This window comes from Gekko japonicus, unplaced genomic scaffold (genome assembly GCF_001447785.1).
Source record: "Gekko japonicus isolate JY-2015 unplaced genomic scaffold, Gekko_japonicus_V1.1 scaffold63, whole genome shotgun sequence".
Lineage (NCBI taxonomy): Eukaryota > Metazoa > Chordata > Lepidosauria > Squamata > Gekkonidae > Gekko > Gekko japonicus.
This window is the reverse complement of record NW_015168654.1, coordinates 1,565,541-1,584,713: the sequence shown is the minus strand read 5'-3', so window position 1 is coordinate 1,584,713 and position 19,173 is coordinate 1,565,541. Positions and strand designations below refer to the sequence as shown.

General features: G+C 46.3%; 1 protein-coding gene across 5 annotated transcripts in view; it reads right to left on the bottom strand.

Moving 5' to 3' along the window:
- Positions 1–286: 286 nt before the first annotated feature.
- Positions 287–19,173, bottom strand: part of MAPRE3 (microtubule associated protein RP/EB family member 3) — a 51,673-nt gene continuing 32,786 nt past the window's right edge. For 4 of the 5 annotated variants that reach the window (XM_015415149.1, XM_015415151.1, XM_015415150.1 and 1 more), the window contains 6 exons: positions 10,463–10,590; positions 10,064–10,209; positions 9,526–9,727; positions 4,242–4,393; positions 1,044–1,196; positions 288–901 (listed from right to left, as the gene is read on the bottom strand). In XM_015415149.1, coding sequence (XP_015270635.1) covers positions 830–901; positions 1,044–1,196; positions 4,242–4,393; positions 9,526–9,727; positions 10,064–10,209; positions 10,463–10,583 — 846 coding nt within the window. In that variant the 5' untranslated portion in view covers positions 10,584–10,590 and the 3' untranslated portion in view covers positions 288–829. Of the gene's footprint in view, positions 902–1,043; positions 1,197–4,241; positions 4,394–9,525; positions 9,728–10,063; positions 10,210–10,462; positions 10,591–19,173 lie in introns of all 5 variants that reach the window. The other variant, XM_015415152.1, reaches the window with a different exon arrangement.

Genomic DNA, 19,173 nt, shown 5'->3' with positions numbered 1-19,173 from the left:
GTGCAATTGGGTGGAACTCAAATAAGAGGCATTTATGGAGGAAGATCATTCTTGGGGGGGGGGGCTTCCACTCACCCACCTGCTCCCACCTGTAAGGCTGATGTGTCCCCCCAGGTTTCACCATGAAGCCCCAGACAGAATGAAATCTCCTTTCCCTCCCCTCAAGCCCACTCGATATGTCAGACAGAGCAGCTGGAAAAGCCACATTCTCAGCAGCATCATTAAAATCCACCCCACCCCCCAATAAATAAATATTCCAAGTCCAACCCTTACCCCCACCCCCATCCCACTGAACGAGCTTCCAGTTCTGGGCTTGGCCTCCTCCAGGCTCAAACACCCCCAAAACCAGGAGGGGGTGCCAAAGCTTGGCTCGGCATGAACACAACAGGCAAAGTGCTAGCGAAATCCAGTACGGAAAAATATACAAAGAATTTGTCTCTCAATATAATACAAGGGGGTTGGGAGCGCTCACACCCAAGACAACTGGAAAAAAAAATTCAATAAATAAGGAAGATGGGGGGTGGGATGGGATAGGGCGAGGAGGGGAAGGAGCCCAGGGCACCATGCCGGGCGTCCTGCCCCACCACAGGCCTATTTACAGCACTGGTCTCCTCCCTCTACTGCTGCCTATTTACCATGTCGTCGTGGGGCTTCCTGCGGGATCTGCAAAACATACAGAAACCACTGTGGGCCTCTTGTATTGGTAAGAAACCTGTTATAATGTGTGGACTGTGCAGGACGAGGCTGTACAACGCAAAAACCTTAAATGTCCATGGTCAGTGAGGAGCATGGGGTGGTCTGTCATGACAGACAATGAGCGAGTGTGGAATTAGTATTCATCCTGGTCCTCCGGATGCTGCTGCTCATCCAGCTCGTCGTCCTCTGGGGGGGCAAAGCCTTCCTGCAGGGGCAAGGGGAGATGCTCAGAGTCATGGTCAGCTGCTGCCTTGGTGGACCCAGGGGGGCAAACAGGCCGAACGGCCCAGGAGCCACCCCTCTCCCTCATCAGTAGCGAAAGTTGCCCTCTCCCTTCCTGTACTGACCTCTGTGGCATACAGGATGCTTATGATGCCTGATACGATGGGGCTGTTCTCACTCTCGTGTTCCTGGCAGATCAGCTCGATGTCTCGCAGTTTGCTGAAGTAGAAGTCACGTTCCTTCTCCAGCCCATCCACCGTCAGCTTCAGGTCCATCAACTGCCCCAGTAGAGACAGGCAGAAAAAAGGGAAACATTTTCAGTACGGCCACATTTAGTGGTTTAGAATACCTGCACATTGTCTGCCCACTCTGAGTAAGTGTTTGTGTGGAGACTAGTCTACAACCACTTTTTTTTAACAAATAGTTAATCACAGTAGGTTAGCCCTTCCAATGCTAAGACAAATTCCCTGCATGGCTGCAGAGGGAGCTGCTCCTTGCAGTATTTGTAACATCTGATTAGGGGTGGATGAAAAAGAAAAACAAATCAATCCATTATGGAGAAGGAAAGGCTGCCGTGTGCTGGCTAACAAACAACTGGCTCGCATCTTCACCCACTGAGTGGGTCTCAGCTGATGTAGTTAGCATATTTTCCCATACCTCTCTTCTCTACCACAGGTGGATGGTTTGTGTGTTGGGTGCATGCATTTTTTTTAAACTCTGGAGATGTTTCAGCTGTCCCTAGAGAGCTCCACTGAAAGTAACTGAACTAACCAGTCAGTGCCCAGGTAGAGCATCTAGGCAGCTTTTTTGCCAAATGATGCCCAGTTCCCCCTTTTCAGCCTTATACAAGGAGAAGTGCTGCTGCTGCTGCTACTGCTGCTACTTGCAAAGAAATAAACAAAGGTTACCATTTGTGAAACCAAGTGGCCAGAAAAGCGGCCATCCACCCAACCTAAGCCTTTTTAAAAACTTCCGCCCGGAGCCAGAAAGCAGGCTTGAGAAAGTGTCTGCCTGCTCACTCGTTGGAGCCAGCTTGGCACTGGAAAAAGGCTCTTTGCCTCTGATGAACTGGGGGCCCTTGCTTGGGAAAAGTACCCTGTGATACAAAGGGTGCCTACTCAGTGGGAAGGCTCCTTACGCACAAAGAGGCACTCTCCTCTTGTTTGGGAGGGGGTGAGAGGTGGGAGAGAAAACTCGAATTGAAAGCATGTGAACCTAGAGCAGTTCTTGACCATCCCCCCACAACCAATGGTCAAGGAATGAAAAATTTTCTCAAAGCATATCATGACATCCAAAAAAAAGCATTGCCCTCTCACATTAGATTGCAAAAGACAGGGCTACTATGGGAAAGGGCTACTATGGGAAATTAGGATTGCTAGATTATGAGGGGTGTTGGCATGATTCAACAGGCTTCTTTATGGTTCCCTACAAGCATCTTTGCCCTCACAGGCTAAAAAGTTTAACCCTTTTTTCATAGGGAGGGTGCTCCATCCTATTGGTCATTTTAGCTGCCGAGTCCAGCTCTGGGATATCCTCTGAGATAGGGTGATCAGAATATCACACAGGATTCCCAGTGTGCCCATACCAAAGGTTTATGCAATGGCTTTTTGACACTGGTGTCTAATTTTAAAATCATTTCCTAACAATCCTTAACATGTTCACCTTCTTGAAAGCTGCAACCCACCGAACAGAGAACTATAAAACTCAACCCAAACAACCTCCTTCCTGGGCAGTCTGCCCTCACACTGGACGCTATCTGACTCCTAGTAATTCATGACTGTTAAAAAGCTCCAGTCTCAATAAAGATCCTTGGGCTGACCATACTGTAGACCTCTCTTCTGTGCCATAATGTATAAGAAGTAACATGCATTATGCCACATGTCCATACACACACAGAACAGAGAACTGGAGCCCACTGCTGGTCTTGCACAGTGCATTTTTCATAAACAAAACCAAAAAGCAGCACAGAAGAAGTATGCAAAACAAAGGAAATAATCTGTGCTCAACAATAAACAATCACAAGTCTTAATCATATTCAAAATGTAATTAGAATATAATAAAGAGGACACAGACCAATGTAATACAAATATAATGAAATTGGGCATAGATATATTTAAACTGTATCAACTCATATGCCAGAAACTCCAATAATATAGAACACAAGCACATACAAATACAAAACTGGAAACCAATGTGTAAACATTTAGATGAAACATGAAAAATCATCTGCGCAAGGAAACAGCATGTTGGTGAAATTTTTCCCTTTGGAGCAGGTAATTTTAAGTTCTGCTGATGGCTGCTATGTGTGTGTTTCCATCTTTGAGTTGTGGTAAGAGTTTTATGTGCTTATTTATAGAAAACTTAAGAGTTCCATCTTTGTGAAGAAGCCTTTGGTGAAACGTGGCTTTTTATTAGCTAGCTTACACATAAATTAGAATACCGAAGGAACCTATAATTAAGCTCATCCACCAGGCTCCAGGGAATCCCTGAACTCCTGTGGGACTGTTGAAACTGACAGATTGTGTTCTATATTATTGGAGTTTCTGGCATATGAGTTGATATAGTTTAACTATACCTATGCTCTGTGGTATGTAAAACACACCTTGCTATATTTAATTTCATTATATTTGTATTACACTGGCCTGTGTCCTCTTTATTATATTCTAATTACATTTTGATATGATTGTTCAAGACGTGATTGTTTATTGTTGAGCACAGATTATTTCCTTTGTTTTGCAGTGCATTTTCATAGGCAACATGCATGTAGCTATCCCACCCATTAACATGAAAGTGGGAAAGCTTATCCACAAAGCGAAGCAGCTCAGGTATTTGCAAGGACAAGAGAGCACAAGCTAGTTAGCAGCTACTAATGCACCTAAAGGAAAGTCAACGGGTGAGCAGCTAAAGGGAGTGATTTAAAGGTATGGCAAGAGAGCCTATTCCAAGCCTGCTTGAACTGGGCATGTCAAAAATTGAACTGGGACCCTCCGCAAAGTGTGCGGGAATCTCTCAATGAGGGGATCTCTCAATGAGGATGGGAGCCAAGTTGAGCCACTTGCCATTCAAGCAGAAGAATAAGCCCAACTGCTCCCTTTAGAGTTGTAGCAAATGAATCATTACTGTACAGCAGTAGCACTGGAAGGGGGTAGGCAGATGTTATCCTGACATCCAGCTGACAGTGCCCCTCATCACATGGCCATGCCTGAGGGAGGAGGGGGGGTCTTTCTGCAATTCACCAGACTGCTCTAAGGAGACAACCCCCACCCCTCCACATCCTTTTCACATTCCTCTGAGAAACCAACAGCACCATCCCAATCCCGCACCTGCTGGTTTAACTCCAGGATCTGGGCATCGGCTTCGCTGCCTCCGTTCCGGGCCAAAGGAGTGTTTTTCCGTACAATATTGGTGGGAGCGATGTTCATCCTGGCTGGATTCTGCAAGTTCTTAGGGCCTGTTGGGGAGGTTCTCTGCGGGACTTTATGAAGAAGCCAGAGAGAGAAAGAGAAGTTACTATGAGTCCCCTGACTGACTAGCCCCCACCATAACAGACTAGAAGAACCTGCAAGGTGCAAGTCTGAGACACACTTTGGGGTGGGCAAGAGAAGAATGTACATGTCTGCACATGCAGGTCTTGTACTGGTCGCAGAAAAGTGATGACCACTTGGGAAGCAGAGAAGAGGAAGATCAGGGAAAACTAGGCCTCTTTTTGCTTCCTCATCACTGGAGAGAGGCACACGGACAGACGCTTCTTCATTCTGGGATCCCTTCCAATACTGTGGGAATTCAGGAATGACCCTTGGTGGGGAAAGGAACTCCTATCCACTTTGCCTAATCCCCACCCGACTGGAGCAGAGGCTGGTACTTTTTGTGCAGACGAACTACCACCACCGCAACGGGCAGCATAAAGCTACATGCAGGGAAAAGAAGTCACATTCCCCACCACACACACACACTGTTCCCTCAGCCGGCCCCAAAGCTGCCCCAAAGGGCGCGGCCAGCCTTACACAGAGAAGCAAGCAGGCCCAGCTGGGCAGAGCCATGCAGAACTTCGAGGCTGCTTTCATTTGTGATTTCCTGGCCTTCCAACTCTCCATTCATGAGCACACCTTTTCCCTCCACTCAGCAGGCAGATGCAGGCACCTGTACCAGTCAGGAGATGCAAGCCTCTCCAAGGAACCACTCAGCACTGGCTGACTCGCCACAAGGCAGACATTTTCTCTCCTTAGAGAAGCAACAAAGATGGTTGTCTGAACCCCTCCCCTTGAGCCCTGTTCAGCCCAAAGACTCCATTTCCTTTGCCCTCAGACTCCCCCCCCCCACCTCACAGAGACACACTGGGAATGACTTTCTATAAGAGACCAAGAGGCACTGCCACCACCACAGTAAGAAGTCCAAAGTGCTCTGGCGCTGGCAGAGATCAACTCCAGAGGCATTATGAAAGCTGTGAAGAACTGGGTCTGTGGGGTAAGCGAAGCCTTATCACCTTATTAAGATCAGGGGGACTGGGAGATGGAGCCACTCACAAAGAACGGTGGTTCTAGGTGTGGAAAAGCTCCCAGGGAAGCCTTGGGTGAATAGCCCCTCCCAGCTTTAAGGGCAGGACAGAAAGTTTGTTTATTTATTAATAATTATTAATTATAACTCTCCCTCATGAATCACTGCCTTGATGTGGCGAGGGGGCTTGCGTGGTTTGATGAGGCTGTGGGCTATGCCGTGTAGGGCCACCCGGGATGGACAGGCCACAGCAGAGAACTCAGACCAAGTGCAATCCACTGGAGAAGGAAATGGCAACCCACTCCAGTACCTTTGCCAAGAAAACCCCATGGACAGTAACAAAAGGCTACAAGATATGACGCCGGAAGATGAGCCCCTCAGGTCGGAAGGTGTCCAATATGCTACTGGGGAAGAGCAGAGAGCAAGTACAAGTAACCCCAGAAAGAGTGAAGCGGCTGGGCCAAAGCCGAAAGGACGCTCAGTTGTGGATGTGTCTGATGGTGAAAGGAAAGTCCAATGCTGCAAAGAACAATACTGCATAGGAACCTGGAATGTAAGATCTATGAATCAAGGTAAGCTTGACATGGTCAAAAATGAGATGGCAAGACTGAACATCGATATCTTAGGAATCAGTGAACTAAAGTGGACAGGAATGGGCGAATTTAACTCAGAAGACCATTATATCTACTACTGTGGCCAGGAATCTCGTAGAAAAAATGGTGTGGCCTTTATAGTCAACAAGAGAGTGCAAAAGTCAGTACTGGGATACAATCTCAAAAATGACAGAATGATTTCTGTCCGATTCCAAGGCAAACCATTCAACATCACAGTAATCCAAGTCTATGCCCCAACCACTGATGCAGAAGAGGCTGAAGTGGACCGGTTCTATGAAGACCTACAACACCTCCTAGAACTAACACCAAAAAATGATGTCCTCATCATCATAGGGGACTGGAATGCTAAAGTAGGAAGTCAAAAGGTAACCGGAATAACAGACAAGTTTGGCCTTGGAAAGCAAAATGAAGCAGGGCAAAGGTTAACAGAGTTTTGTCAAGAGAACACACTGGTCATAGCGAACACCCTTTTCCAACAACCTAAGAGGCGACTCTACACATGGACATCACCAGATGGGCAACACCGAAATCAGATTGACTATATAATTTGCAGTCAAAGATGGAGAAGCTCTATCCAGTCAGTAAAAACAAGACCTGGAGCTGACTGTGGTTCAGATCATGAGCTACTCATTGCAAAATTCAGACTTAAACTGAAGAAAATTGGGAAAACCACGAGGCCATTCAGGTTTGACCTAGATCGCATCCCTGATGAATATACAGTAGAGGTGAAGAATAGATTCAAGGGTCTGGATTTGATAGATAGAGTGCCTGAAGAACTATGGACAGAGGTTCGTGACATCGTACAGGAGGCAGCAATCACCACCATCCCAAAGAAAAAGAAATGTAAGAAAGCAAAGTGGCTTTCTGATGAGGCTTTACAAATAGCAGAGGAAAGAAGGAAAGCGAAAGGCAAAGGCGAAAAGGAAAGATTTACCCAACTGAACGCAGATTTCCAGAGAACAGCAAGGAGAGATAAGGAGGCCTTCCTGAATGAACAGTGCAAAGTAATAGAAGAAAACAATAGAATGGGAAGGACTAGAGATCTCTTCAAGAAAATTGGAGAAATCAAGGGAGCGTTCCATGCAAAGCTGGCCATGATAAAGGACAAAAACGGTAGGGACCTAACAGAAGCAGAAGAGATTAGGAAAAGATGGCAAGAATACACAGAAGAACTATACAAGAAAGACCTCGATGTCCTTGACAACCACGACGGTATAATCACTGACCTCGAGCCAGACATCCTGGAATGTGAAGTTAAATGGGCCTTAGAAAGCATTACTAACAACAAAGCTAGTGGAGGTGATGGTATCCCAGCTGAGCTATTCAAAGTCTTAGAAGAGGATGCTGTTAAAGTTCTGCACTCCATTTGCCAGCAAATTTGGAAAACGCAACAGTGGCCACAGGATTGGAAAAGATCAGTATACATTCCAATCCCAAAGAAGGGCAATGCCAAGGAATGTTCAAACTATCGCACAATTGCACTCATATCACACGCTAGCAAGGTCATGCTCAAGATCCTACAAGCTAGGCTTCAACAGTACGTGGATAGAGAACTACCAGAAGTACAAGCTGGGTTTCGAAGAGGTAGAGGAACGAGAGATCATATTGCCAACATTCGCTGGATTATGGAGAAAGCAAGAGAGTACCAGAAAAATATCTACTTCTGCTTCATTGACTATGCTAAAGCCTTTGACTGTGTGGATCACAACAAACTATGGCAGGTCCTTAAAGAGATGGGAGTACCAGACCACCTCACATGTCTCTTGAGAAACCTGTATAAGGGCCAAGAAGCGACAGTTAGAACCGGATACGGAACAACTGATTGGTTCAGCATAGGAAAAGGAGTACGACAAGGATGTATACTGTCACCTTGCTTATTTAATATATATGCAGAGTACATCATGCGAAATGCTGGCCTGGATGAATCACAAGCGGGAATTAAGATTGCTGGGGAAAAGATCAACAACCTCAGATATGCAGATGATACCACTCTAATGGCTGAAAGTGAAAAGGATCTAAAGAGCCTCTTGCTCAGAGTAAAAGAGGAGAGCGCAAAAGTGGGCTTGAAGCTCAACATCAAAAAAACTAAGATCATGGCATCCGGCCCCATCACTCCTTGGCAAATAGAAGGGGAAGTCGTGGAAGTAGTGACAGACTTCACGTTCCTGGGATCCCAGATCACCGCAGACTGTGACTGCAGCCATGAAATTAAAAGACGCCTGCTCCTTGGGAGGAAAGCGATGGCGAACCTAAACAGCATGATAAAAAGTAGAGACATCACCCTGCCAACAAAAGTCCGTATGGTCAAAGCAATGGTATTCCCAGTAGTACTGTATGGCTGCGAGAGTTGGACTATAAGGAAGGCCGAGCACCGAAGAATAGATTCTTTTGAATTATGGTGCTGGAGAAGACTCTTGAGAGTCCCTTGGACTGCAAGGAGGTCAAATCATTCAATCCTAAAAGAAATCAACCCTGACTGTTCCCTGGAAGGCCAGATACTGAAACTGAAGCTCAAATACTTTGGCCACCAAATGAGAAGGGAGCACTACTGGAGAAGACCCTGATGCTGGGAAGGATTGAAGGTCAAAGAAGACGGGGATGGCAAAGGATGAGATAGACAGTGTTATTGAGGCAACGAACATGAAATTAAGCAAACTCCAGCGCACGATGGAAGACAGGAGGGCCTAGCGTGATGTGGTCCATGGGGTCGCGAAGAGTCGGACTCGACTGTGTGACTGAACAACAACAAATTAATAATTATTTATTTATTAATAAACTTCCCAGACCAGCCAGCACTAAACCTCTGAAGAGAAACTCCAAGGCTCTGCAGTTCACAGGTCTTAGAACTGGCATGCCTGAACTCAAGCAACTGAATGGCTTTGCAAAAGCCACACTCTTGGTCTCCAGCCCTCCACCTCATCAGTCCAACTGAGACCACATAACTCCTCACAGTGGTGAGAAGAGAACAGGGAAGATGGGGAAAGCGCTTTTACAAACTTCAAGGAGCAGCCAGAGAAGCTCCAAGGAGGCAGGGCCTTGGCTTGTGTGGCAAGTCACTCACCCCTGAAGGTAAAACCTGTCTAGGGCTGCAGGGCCAGATTGGTGGGTCCCAGTTCCAAATTTCTTCAAGGAAAGAGCAGCTAGTGGGGCTGAGCAAGAGATTTGAAGAGAAGCAGACCTAATTGTTGCCCAGGGAATGACAGGAGCCGCCATGCAATGCAATCAGTCTCTACCCACTCAAGCACAGCAGCATGCGAGGATGTATATTCTCCTCAGGAAAAGGTGGGCGAGTCTGATGCTCTTGCATATCTGGCCACCAGGGAATTTCTCAGCAGCCCTCCAAAGTCCACATGCCACACAGCAGGTTGCTGCTTCCCAAGGGCAGGACTCCCTTCTCCCTGCCCGCCCTGTGTGCCCCCAGGAACTGCCAAGCTGGATGCCAAGGAGCTGAGGTCATGCTGGTGGGATCCTGGGTGCCAGCCCTCTCTGGCAACATTACCTGCAGAGCCAATGGGTTTCTTGAATTTGTTGACGTTCTGATCACCTGGGTTTGGAGGGGGGGCCACATCTTGGCCTTGCCTCGCCAGCAATGGATTGTACTCCTTCCCATCATAGTTGGCGTCGAAGAATTTCTTAAACCACTGAATGAACTCAAAGTTGTCTTGGAACTTCCCCTTCACCAACTTCTCTACTGGGATAATCTGCAGCCACAGAAGTCCGTCACAGGAAAGGAGAGGAGATTGTTACCAGGCTCCTGCCAGCAGTCCTTCTCAAGTTTATCAAGCCCACCCCACCCCCATTCAAAGAACAGAAATTGGCAAGGATGCAGGCAAGCTTTAGTCATACGAATGGCCTTCAAGGGTAACTAGAATTGCTGGCGTGATTACTACGGAAAAAAATGACAAGCTACACTAAAAAAGCAAGTATTTAGAAGTTATAGTTGTTATCAATTAGCATTTATACAATTCTTACTGTATTCACAATGAAACCTTAGAACCATGAGGAAACGTGGGGTTTTAATAAAGAAATAAACCCACCTTGTCCACACCCATCTTTTTGAAGGCTGCCTGCAACACTTTGAAGTTGTGGATATACTCATGCTCCAACTTGGCCTGAAATTTCACCTTCCTCAAATGGATGCAGCCTGGGAACAGCATGTCCATGAACTGGCAATAAGCGGCACCTGAAGGGGGGAATACAGAGACAGAAAGACAGGCATTGCAAAAAGCTGGCTTTCACACACGTCTGCTGTTCCTCACATCCTGACTAGGAACCTGCATTAATTTGCGGATCTTCTTTTTCCTCTGGCTCTGCATCTGTCACTTAATCCCTAGCAACAATGCTCAAAGCCTAGGGGATTTTGGCTGGCCATAAAGCTGCTACCAGGGCAGCCATGTTACCCCCCCCCCCAACTCCTTTCTGATTCCCCACAGTACCTGAGCAGAGCTGTTCAATCTTGGTGTAGTTGAGCTGCAGGGAGTCGTTGACCCATGCTAACATGTCATGGCGACTCAGGTTCTCGCTAGTCACAGATGTGGAATGCACATTGACGGCCATGCCCCAACTGCATGAGAAAGAGAGAGAACATTGATCAGAAAGCAAAAGGTTAAGGTTCAGCCCCTGCCCAGGAAGCAGGACCAGCCATTTGCTCCACCCGTACAAATCAGACTGCAGTAAGCTGTAAGGAGACAGGTCCATGAGGCTGCCTTATACAGTGCCAGGCCACTGGTCCAACTCTGGGTTGGGAAATATCTGGAGATCTGGGGGGTGGAGCCTGGGGAGGGGAGGAACTTCAGTGGGGTATAATGCCACAAAGTCCACCTTCCAAAGTGGCCATTTTCTCTAGGTGAACTGATCTTTGTCAATCAGTTGTAATCCCAGGAATCTCCAGCTACTACCTGGAGGTTGGCAACCCTAACGCCCACCCATATGAACTCACCTAGCAGTTCAGATAACCCCAAAGCCCTTCTCCTTGAGCCCCCAGCCTGTTCACAAATTACAATGAATGCACGCACGATCCGTGTAAAGTTCACACTTGATTTTTCTTTGGAGATATGCTAAGTAATTGTCATGTTACACTGACTGTGTGTACAGCTGAATGTGCGATTGAAACAACACGTTTATCCAGCTACTGGTCCTCAGTTTCATTTGCATACAGAACTCACACTGGCTCTTTCTTACACAGGTGTACGCACAAAAGATGAAAGACATGCGTGTATTCCCTGTCACTTGTGAACAGGTCTTCAATCTGCTGGAACATGATTGGGGGGGTGTTCTAGGAGGAGGGCCTTCTCTGTAGTATGCACCAATTACAGAACTCCCTCTCAAAGGCCATCCGCCTGGCTCCCTCTTTGCTACCTTTTCAGTGCCAGGCAAAGATGGGCTTGTTCTCCTGGGGCTGATTATGTTGTAAATGGGATTTGTTGGGGTTGTCCTTAATTTCTCTGTGGGATTTGAGTTACTTTTACCTAGTGCTTTGTGATTCCTGCATGCTGCTATTTTAGAAAAATGTTCTATTGCTTTACATTTTCCTGTAAACTGTCTCAAATACATGTTTCACAGAAACATTTTAAATAAAGCTTTTTAAATAAAATACAGTAAAATAGGCAAATACTTCAACGGACATCAGCAGTCCAAAGACTCTACTATAGAAAGGTCCTTCCCAACCCTGCAGCTGGAGATGCTGGGTTTGAGCCTGGGGCCCACTGGAAGCAAAACATTCCAGGTGTACAGAATGAATAAGTCTGAGTTGCTGTGACTCAGCACTGAGTGACCAAAGAGGGCTTCTACCACTCCACTACATGAAGGAAGGGGGCATTCCCACTGGCACGTCCATTTCCTGGGAAACTGGATGGCTGCTGTCTGATTTAAGGGCGGTTGAATTAAGGTGAACAGACTCAGCAGTCAGAGTAACTTTTGCTTTGGGGTGGAGAGAACAGAGTTGGGGGTAAGCCCCACAGAGGCTCCAGGCATGCTCAGTGAAGAAACTAGGAGAATTGAAGCAAAAGTTTCTGTGTTTCAAGGCAAATGCATTTGCTGTTGGGATCTGCTGTAGTTGGTAGGACGCCAAGCAGAACTCCCCCATGTTGACCCCTGGCAGTACCTTGGCTTGGCCACAGCGCCAAAGAGGCTTTGTGTTAGAATCTACTCCAGACCCTTGGGAAAAGAACATGCTCTGCAAGAATTGCTCTTGCCCATTCTAGTGGGGCTTGCAAAGGATAACTGTGCCTCTTGTTAATCCACTGGGGAGTTCTGCGTGCAAGACGACTTCCTGGAGGACTGTGTCTCATGGGTCAGTCCATCTTCTGCTTTGTGACTCCAAAACAGCTGCTTTGATCACTCCTAAGAAGGCCACCCCTGAGACAACAGGAGCTGCTTGTACTTCCTATGGGACTCTCTCAACAGTTCTGCCTCCTAGGTGGGGTCTGGGGCAAGGCAAGGCTTCAACTGCTGCCTTCTGTGCTGCACTTCTACTTGGTCATAATGGTCAAGAGAGGGCGAAGACAAGGCAAGGCAGGTTTCACTGTGGTTTTTTACAGTGGCCTGTTGGCTGATCTCTGGGGGGCCTTTAAGGTCTGCCCTGAAAAGAAAGGCCTACTCCTCATTCAGTAGCAGGACAGACCTCAGAATGCGGATTCCCTCATTCCCTCCCCCACCAGGGTGAGGGCACTTCATTTAATGGCTGATAAGCAGCTTAGCAGCTGCTGTGGACCCCTCTCCTAATCTCCCTTTCTCTAAAAAGAGTGCAAGAGAAATTAGACGTGGTGGTCCTATAGCAGCATGTCTGTGTGATTTCTCAAGCAGTACTCCCTTGTCCTAGCTTGGGAGGCTTCTTCTCTCCTCTGGGCATTCTCCCTGTATCCAAATTCCACCTCACAGTCACAGGCCATTAGCTGAGGTGGAAAATGACAAAATACTTGCCTAGGAATCTGCTAAAAGACCAGGGCATAGCCCCCCCCCCCCAAATCTAAGTTTTCCAGAAACTTTGAAGTCCCAGGAAAAACAGTGTCTTTTTTCCACAAGGGGGGGGGGAGAGAGAAATGGAGGAGGATAAGATATATGCCTTACTTACTTTCATATCAATCCTAAACTTCATTTACTAATTGAACAACATAAAATGCATAGTTTATAACTTACTTGGCATATACTATTGCTCTATTTATGTAATTTAGAAGTATAAATATCCTAATTTTCCATAAGAAAACCTGCAAGTATACCCAGTATTTTACAAAGAATTGCAAATTTCTGCATCCTATGCTACCATAGTATATACAGCTTTAATTTTTGCCATCTGAGAGATAGGAAAAATAAAAGTTGAAGACAGAAAACAAATTATGTAGTAAACAAAAGAAAATATATTATTTAGATAGAGACTTCTTTTGGACCAAGTCACAGTAAATAGGGCTGCCGGCATGTCCTGATATTAAGCTCAACTTTAGAGCACTGAAAAGACTGAACCTCTTGAATAATATATTATCCTTAAACACATGAAAGCATATTAATAATTGCCAAAATTATTTACATTTAAACAAAAATACCTTCCAAATTTTGTATTCGTATATGTCTACAGTATAAAAATGTTTCAGTGTCCCCCCAAATTTCCCATTTTTTTCCACTAGAAAAACTGAAAAACTCCTGACTTATTCATACTGAACATTTGGAGTGAGTGAAATGCTTTGTAAGACAAGGTTTTTCTCACTGAACAACCAAAGCTATTTTGTTGGGTTATTTTTTCCCAACAGTTCTCCAAATTTCCCAATTTTTCTACTGGACAAAGTCCTCAAACGTTTTCATAACATTAAGTGTGCAAAACCTTGCCTTCCAAAGCATTTTATTCATTCTAAAAGAGAAAGTATTTCATAAGAGGCTTTCCCCCCAGTGCTCGCCCAAATTTTCCAGTTTTCCTGATGGAATTCTTTTAAAGGCCTGGGGGGGGGGACAGTCTTCCCCCCAAACTAAAGTAATTCAAGGAATTTAATGGCTAAATTAATATGAATTCGGTTTCCCCAATCCTACTCCTGCAACTCCTGTATTACACTGGCTCTAGGACAATTAGCAGGTCATTCTTTGACAGCAAGGCAGCCAACATAGCAATACAGGAGCATTGTGGTGTCTTTGGCACACAGTCCAACCTGTATACCTGTATCAGTTGCACAAACTAAGACTTAGGTCTTCCCTGCCAAGTCAGTCCAACAAGAAACAAGGGCAGGCCCAGCTACTTGCTTTGCTTTCCCACTGCCAAGTTACCATTATGCCCCAGCTGTGCAATCCAAGCATTTGCCTTAATGACTGAGCCAGTGAGATCCAAAAAGCTCCACTGTATGTTGTTAAGTAGTGTCATCCTAAACCACTTGACAAGGACTTCTTGTTCATTTTGATTTACTTCATTTATACCCAGACCCTTGTCTGACACCAGCCACTGTACCATGCTGGCTTTCCCAGTCCCCTTCTTGGTTAGAACAGTGATTTTGTCATGTGACTGATTTCCAAGATGCACAACACAAATGGATTACCTGCTAAACATATGAAAAGATAAATTAGAAAAAGACGTAATCTAGCTCCTAGGTTTTTCCTCCCAACATCTTAAAAGTAGTTGGTTGGTTTTGTACCTTGGATTTGTTTAATTTCTGGACCAGGCTTGAGTCTGTAAACAGCTTCTGGCTAAAGCCAGACCATCAGTTGTACGTTGAACAAACCGCCAAATCCCATATCAGCACAATCAAATGTACCAACAGCATCAGAAAAGCAATACTGTCCTTCTACAGAGCACTGCCAAACGTGCGTTCCCTACATCTTCAAAATGTATAGTTTTTCTGACATCCCCCATTACAGTACAGATGTTTTAATCTCTTGCAAGAAAGACCCAAGCAAAAGCCTGGGAGATGTCCAGACCCATTAAAAAACCCAACAGCTTCCACCCCTCCCATCTCATTCCACTTAGGACTGTTGCTGCTGATGCAGCCTGAGAGACCACTGTGGAGCAATACCGGACCCTCACAACATCACACAAAGTGCCACTTTGGTCATTTTCAAATACCCCAAACTCCAAAAAACCTCTTCTCGCCTGCTGTGTAAAGCTCCCAAGCAAACCCTTCCTTCCTGCACTCAGACTCTAAACCCCATGTGGGGCACTCTGGGGAACAGCTGGGTCAAATCAGATTAAGGGGTTAAATAGACTTTCACTACTGCTGGCAAAGCAGAGATTGTTTAAAACACAGCAGAGTCCAGATTGGGGGGGGGGAGGCTGTATGATTTATTATTCAAACCTCAAGCTTCCCTTGCCTGTGGGCAGATGCAAGGAACCTCCTGTGACTCCACTGCTCCTTCCCTTGGCTGCAGTATAGTCTGACAGAAGGAAGGTGGAAGAGATCTCCTTGGCATTTTATGAATATGCAGCAGGCTCTTTGACAGTCATGAGACGCTATCCAGCCCCAAATGATAGTTACTTACTCGCAAGAGTCCCAAGGTGGAAGAGATCTCCTTGGCATTTTATCAATATGCAGCAGGCTCTTTGATAGTCATGAGATGCTATCCAGCCCCAAATAATAGTTACTTACTTGCAAGAGTCCTGTCCCAGGACACTGGCACCCTCCCCTCAAACCTCTTCCAGGGCTTCCAAAAAAGTCCTGGGCACGTCTCAGAATGGCCCAAGAAAATCCATGACTTGTCATGTCATCCCTTGGCCCTTGATCTCTCTGAAGAACTGGCAGGGGTGGGGAAGAATGCCTTCTTGGGCTACTGTGGAGACAACCCAGAGTCGCCTTGAAGCAGAGGAGATAGCAGGAGCTAAGGAGGGTCCAGGAACCAAAGGTTTACTGCACCTACCTGTAGAAGCGCTCTTCCCGGACAGTGTGCTTTCGGAAGGGGACAAGGCACTGCTCTTCCACACTGCTCCCACAGGAAGGAGGCAGCAAAGAGCGTACTCTGACCGGGGCCATGGTCTACCCGGGGAGCAGCAACAGAGCAAGCAGTAGCTGGTAGAGGATCACAGCACATCGCTGCCCTGCTCTAGCACAGAAAGGAGGAAAGACAGAAGGCAGGAAAGGGGGGAGGGGTCTGTAACATGCCAGTCTTGGCTCTGGCCAATTTAACCCTTTGTAGGTCACTGGAACACGAGCCGGGAGTTAACTGTGAAGCTCCGCATGATCTTCAACTTCACCATTCACTTGTCTTTGTGCTGGGAATATTTTGTGCTGGGATCCCACACCAAGGGATCTGGGACATCCAGAGCCACAAAGAGGTGGGTAGGGTAAGAAACAGCAGGTAGAAATTGGGGAGGCGGGCAGGTCAGGCTTGGCTCAAAGAGTCATAACACCTGCCTCTTAGATTGTCAAAAATAAAATCAAAAACTGCACTCCCAAGCTGGAGACCGAGAGTGGCAGGAGGCAGAGACAGAGAAACCCACACAGAGATGGCCACAGATATAACCCCCATCCAGTAAGAACTAGAGATTCTGTACATTTTCCAGAAAGTTTGAAGCCATTGGCAAAACACCTCCCCCACTTCGTGTGTGCACATGTGTAAAAATGGACAGCTGTGGGAAACTGAAATATATGCAAGGCTTACTTTCTTATAGACACTTATTTTACTGGAAAAAGCGCAGTTCTTCAGTAGCGTATTATCCCATAGTGTCATATTAAGTGTGCTGAAATTTGCCAAATTTATCCATAGCCTTTCAAGTTGCATATGTCTACAGTATACATAGGAATGATCTAATTATGAACCTGGCCCACAGAGGGAGGGACAAAAACATCCACACAATGAGGCCAGGTACAGGAAAACTGGCCAGGTTTGCAGGAAAAATCTGAAGCATTTAAAATCTTTTAGTGGTCCTCAACCAGGACTTACCTCAACCAGGGCCAGGGCTTTTTCAGCCCTGGCCCCTGCCTGGTGGAATGAGCTCCCGTGTGAGATCAGGGCCCTGCGAGATCTATCACAATTCCACAGGGTCTGCAATATGGAGCTCTTCCACCAAGCTTTTGGTTGAGGCAGGTGTCCCCTTCTTTGGGTCAGCCCCCATCTGTAGCCTGGGTCCTGAGACCTTAAATTTTAAAGATCTCTAAAAACTTTAAATCTTAATACCATCGACCACTGAGGTATCTGGTTTTTATTGAGTTGTATGGCACATAAGAGTTAGGTTATCTATGTTGTGTTTTAATGTGGTTTTAATTGTATTATATTTTATACTGTTGGAACCCGTCCTGAGCCCGTTAAGGGGAGGGCAGGATATAAATCCTATTAAAAATATTGGGTTGGGGTTTTTTTGGTAACAAGGACTCCCAACTCAGAAAAGCATAGTCTGCACTTATGCAGATAATATAAGGATCTCAGCTACTCTGTGTATGGGGGGAGGGAGTGAAGGCAGAGAAGTAGCTGCGTGGGCAACAAGGCAGTGGTGGCAGGAAGGAAGAAACAGTAGTGTTGCATTCTCCCCCCCCTTGCCTCTCCATAACAGTCTCTCTGTGTGTGTGTCCCCTGCTACCCTTATAATCTAATGTTGAAAACTGTCTTTCATTTAAAAAAAGCCTTCATACATCTTAGAAAGCATTTGGCAAGTTAGAACTTTGTCTTAAGAATCACTTCACCCATTTCAAAAGAGAAAACATTTCCTAGCTGTTTTGTTTCCCCCCAGAATTTTCTCCTGTTACGGCTCAGGTGGGGTGTCACCTGACGCTGCCACCACTCTGGTTCCAGGCTCCCTTGAGAAGGCCCAGAGCACCCTCCCAAGACCTTCTGACCTCCCTTTGGCCGATATGCGTGACGACCAGGCAGAGTGAACAATAAAAATAGTTTATTGTATAGGAGGTCAAACAACAAGCTGCAGAATAATAACAGTGAGTGGGTGAAAAGAAATCAAATGCCCTTACGCATCTAAATATACTGTCCCTAGCTCACTATCTGCAGTGGCCTTAGACTACTCACTCTTCCCTCAGGATGAGGGTTTCTTCCTGCAGCAGCCTTCCTTCTGGCTCTGCCCTCTGAGAAGAACAGCTTTTCCTGCTTCACCAGATCTTTTATTCCAAGCCCTCCTCTTTTCCTGTTGGTCAATTTTGGCTCCAAAACCTCTCAGGGTCTTCTGGGAGTTGTAGGCCCAGCCTCATCTACTGCTAGCCAGGATCCCTGGGCCTAGTAGGCCTCTGGTGGCACAGCCCAGATCATGACACCTCCAATTTCCAGTTTTTCTGTTGGGAAAAAGGGAGGGGGGAGTCCTACAGAAAAACTCTCTGCCATTTTCCTCAAGTCTTTCTTTATGATGGAGGCTTTCAAAAAATGAGCAACAGACAGAATACACAAAAAAGGAGGAAAAGACCACAAGGATCAAATGGCATCCTAGTGGCACCCCATCCCATCCTGACTCAAGCTGGACTACCTCTCATGATGTCACAGGACCTGACAGAGCAAACTCGGTGTGGGTGTGTGTCTTCTATGCAAACACCCAGAGACTTTTGCAGCTGCTCCCAAGCTTAATGTGATCAGATGCAACTGTGGCACTCCTCACTGTCCCCCCCCCCCCAATGGCTCCCCAAAGCATTAAGAAAGACTGGCCTAAATTCGGGGAGGGGGGGAATTTTGCCATCCCACAGCAGCTGGTGCTACAGACAAAGCTAAGCACTGCAATCTGCAGAGAGCTGATATGTTGATTCAGCTGGATCAAAAGGGAAACTGGATTGGACTCCACTGGATTAATCAATGGGCAGTTTAAACATGAAAGATGAAGAACCACAGTGTCGGCACCTTAATGGGAGGGTGCATATGCATTTCTTTAAGTCTTTGTCTTTCACTTCAGCAAAGCACCCTAAGTTCAAAAATTATTTGATAGAAACTCCAGCAACCTTACCCAAAAGGTGACGATTGTACTGCTACAGTTTTATCCAAAACTGGAACTGCTAACATTTGCTGATATCCAAGGCCAGTGTATTTTGCCATACAATCCTGTGCCATTACAGGTGGCACAGCTCCAAAATAGAGCCAGTGGCACTTGGCAACAAGGGCTTCACAGACGCAGAGCCCTCAAGCTCAGGCACTGGCAAGGGCGTTCCACACAAACCACAAAGATGTGAAACATTAACATATGGAGCATATCTCCCTCGCAACAATTCCCTTTTCTTAGTAAAGAGGCAGGCAAAAACTGCTCTGCCAAAGGCCA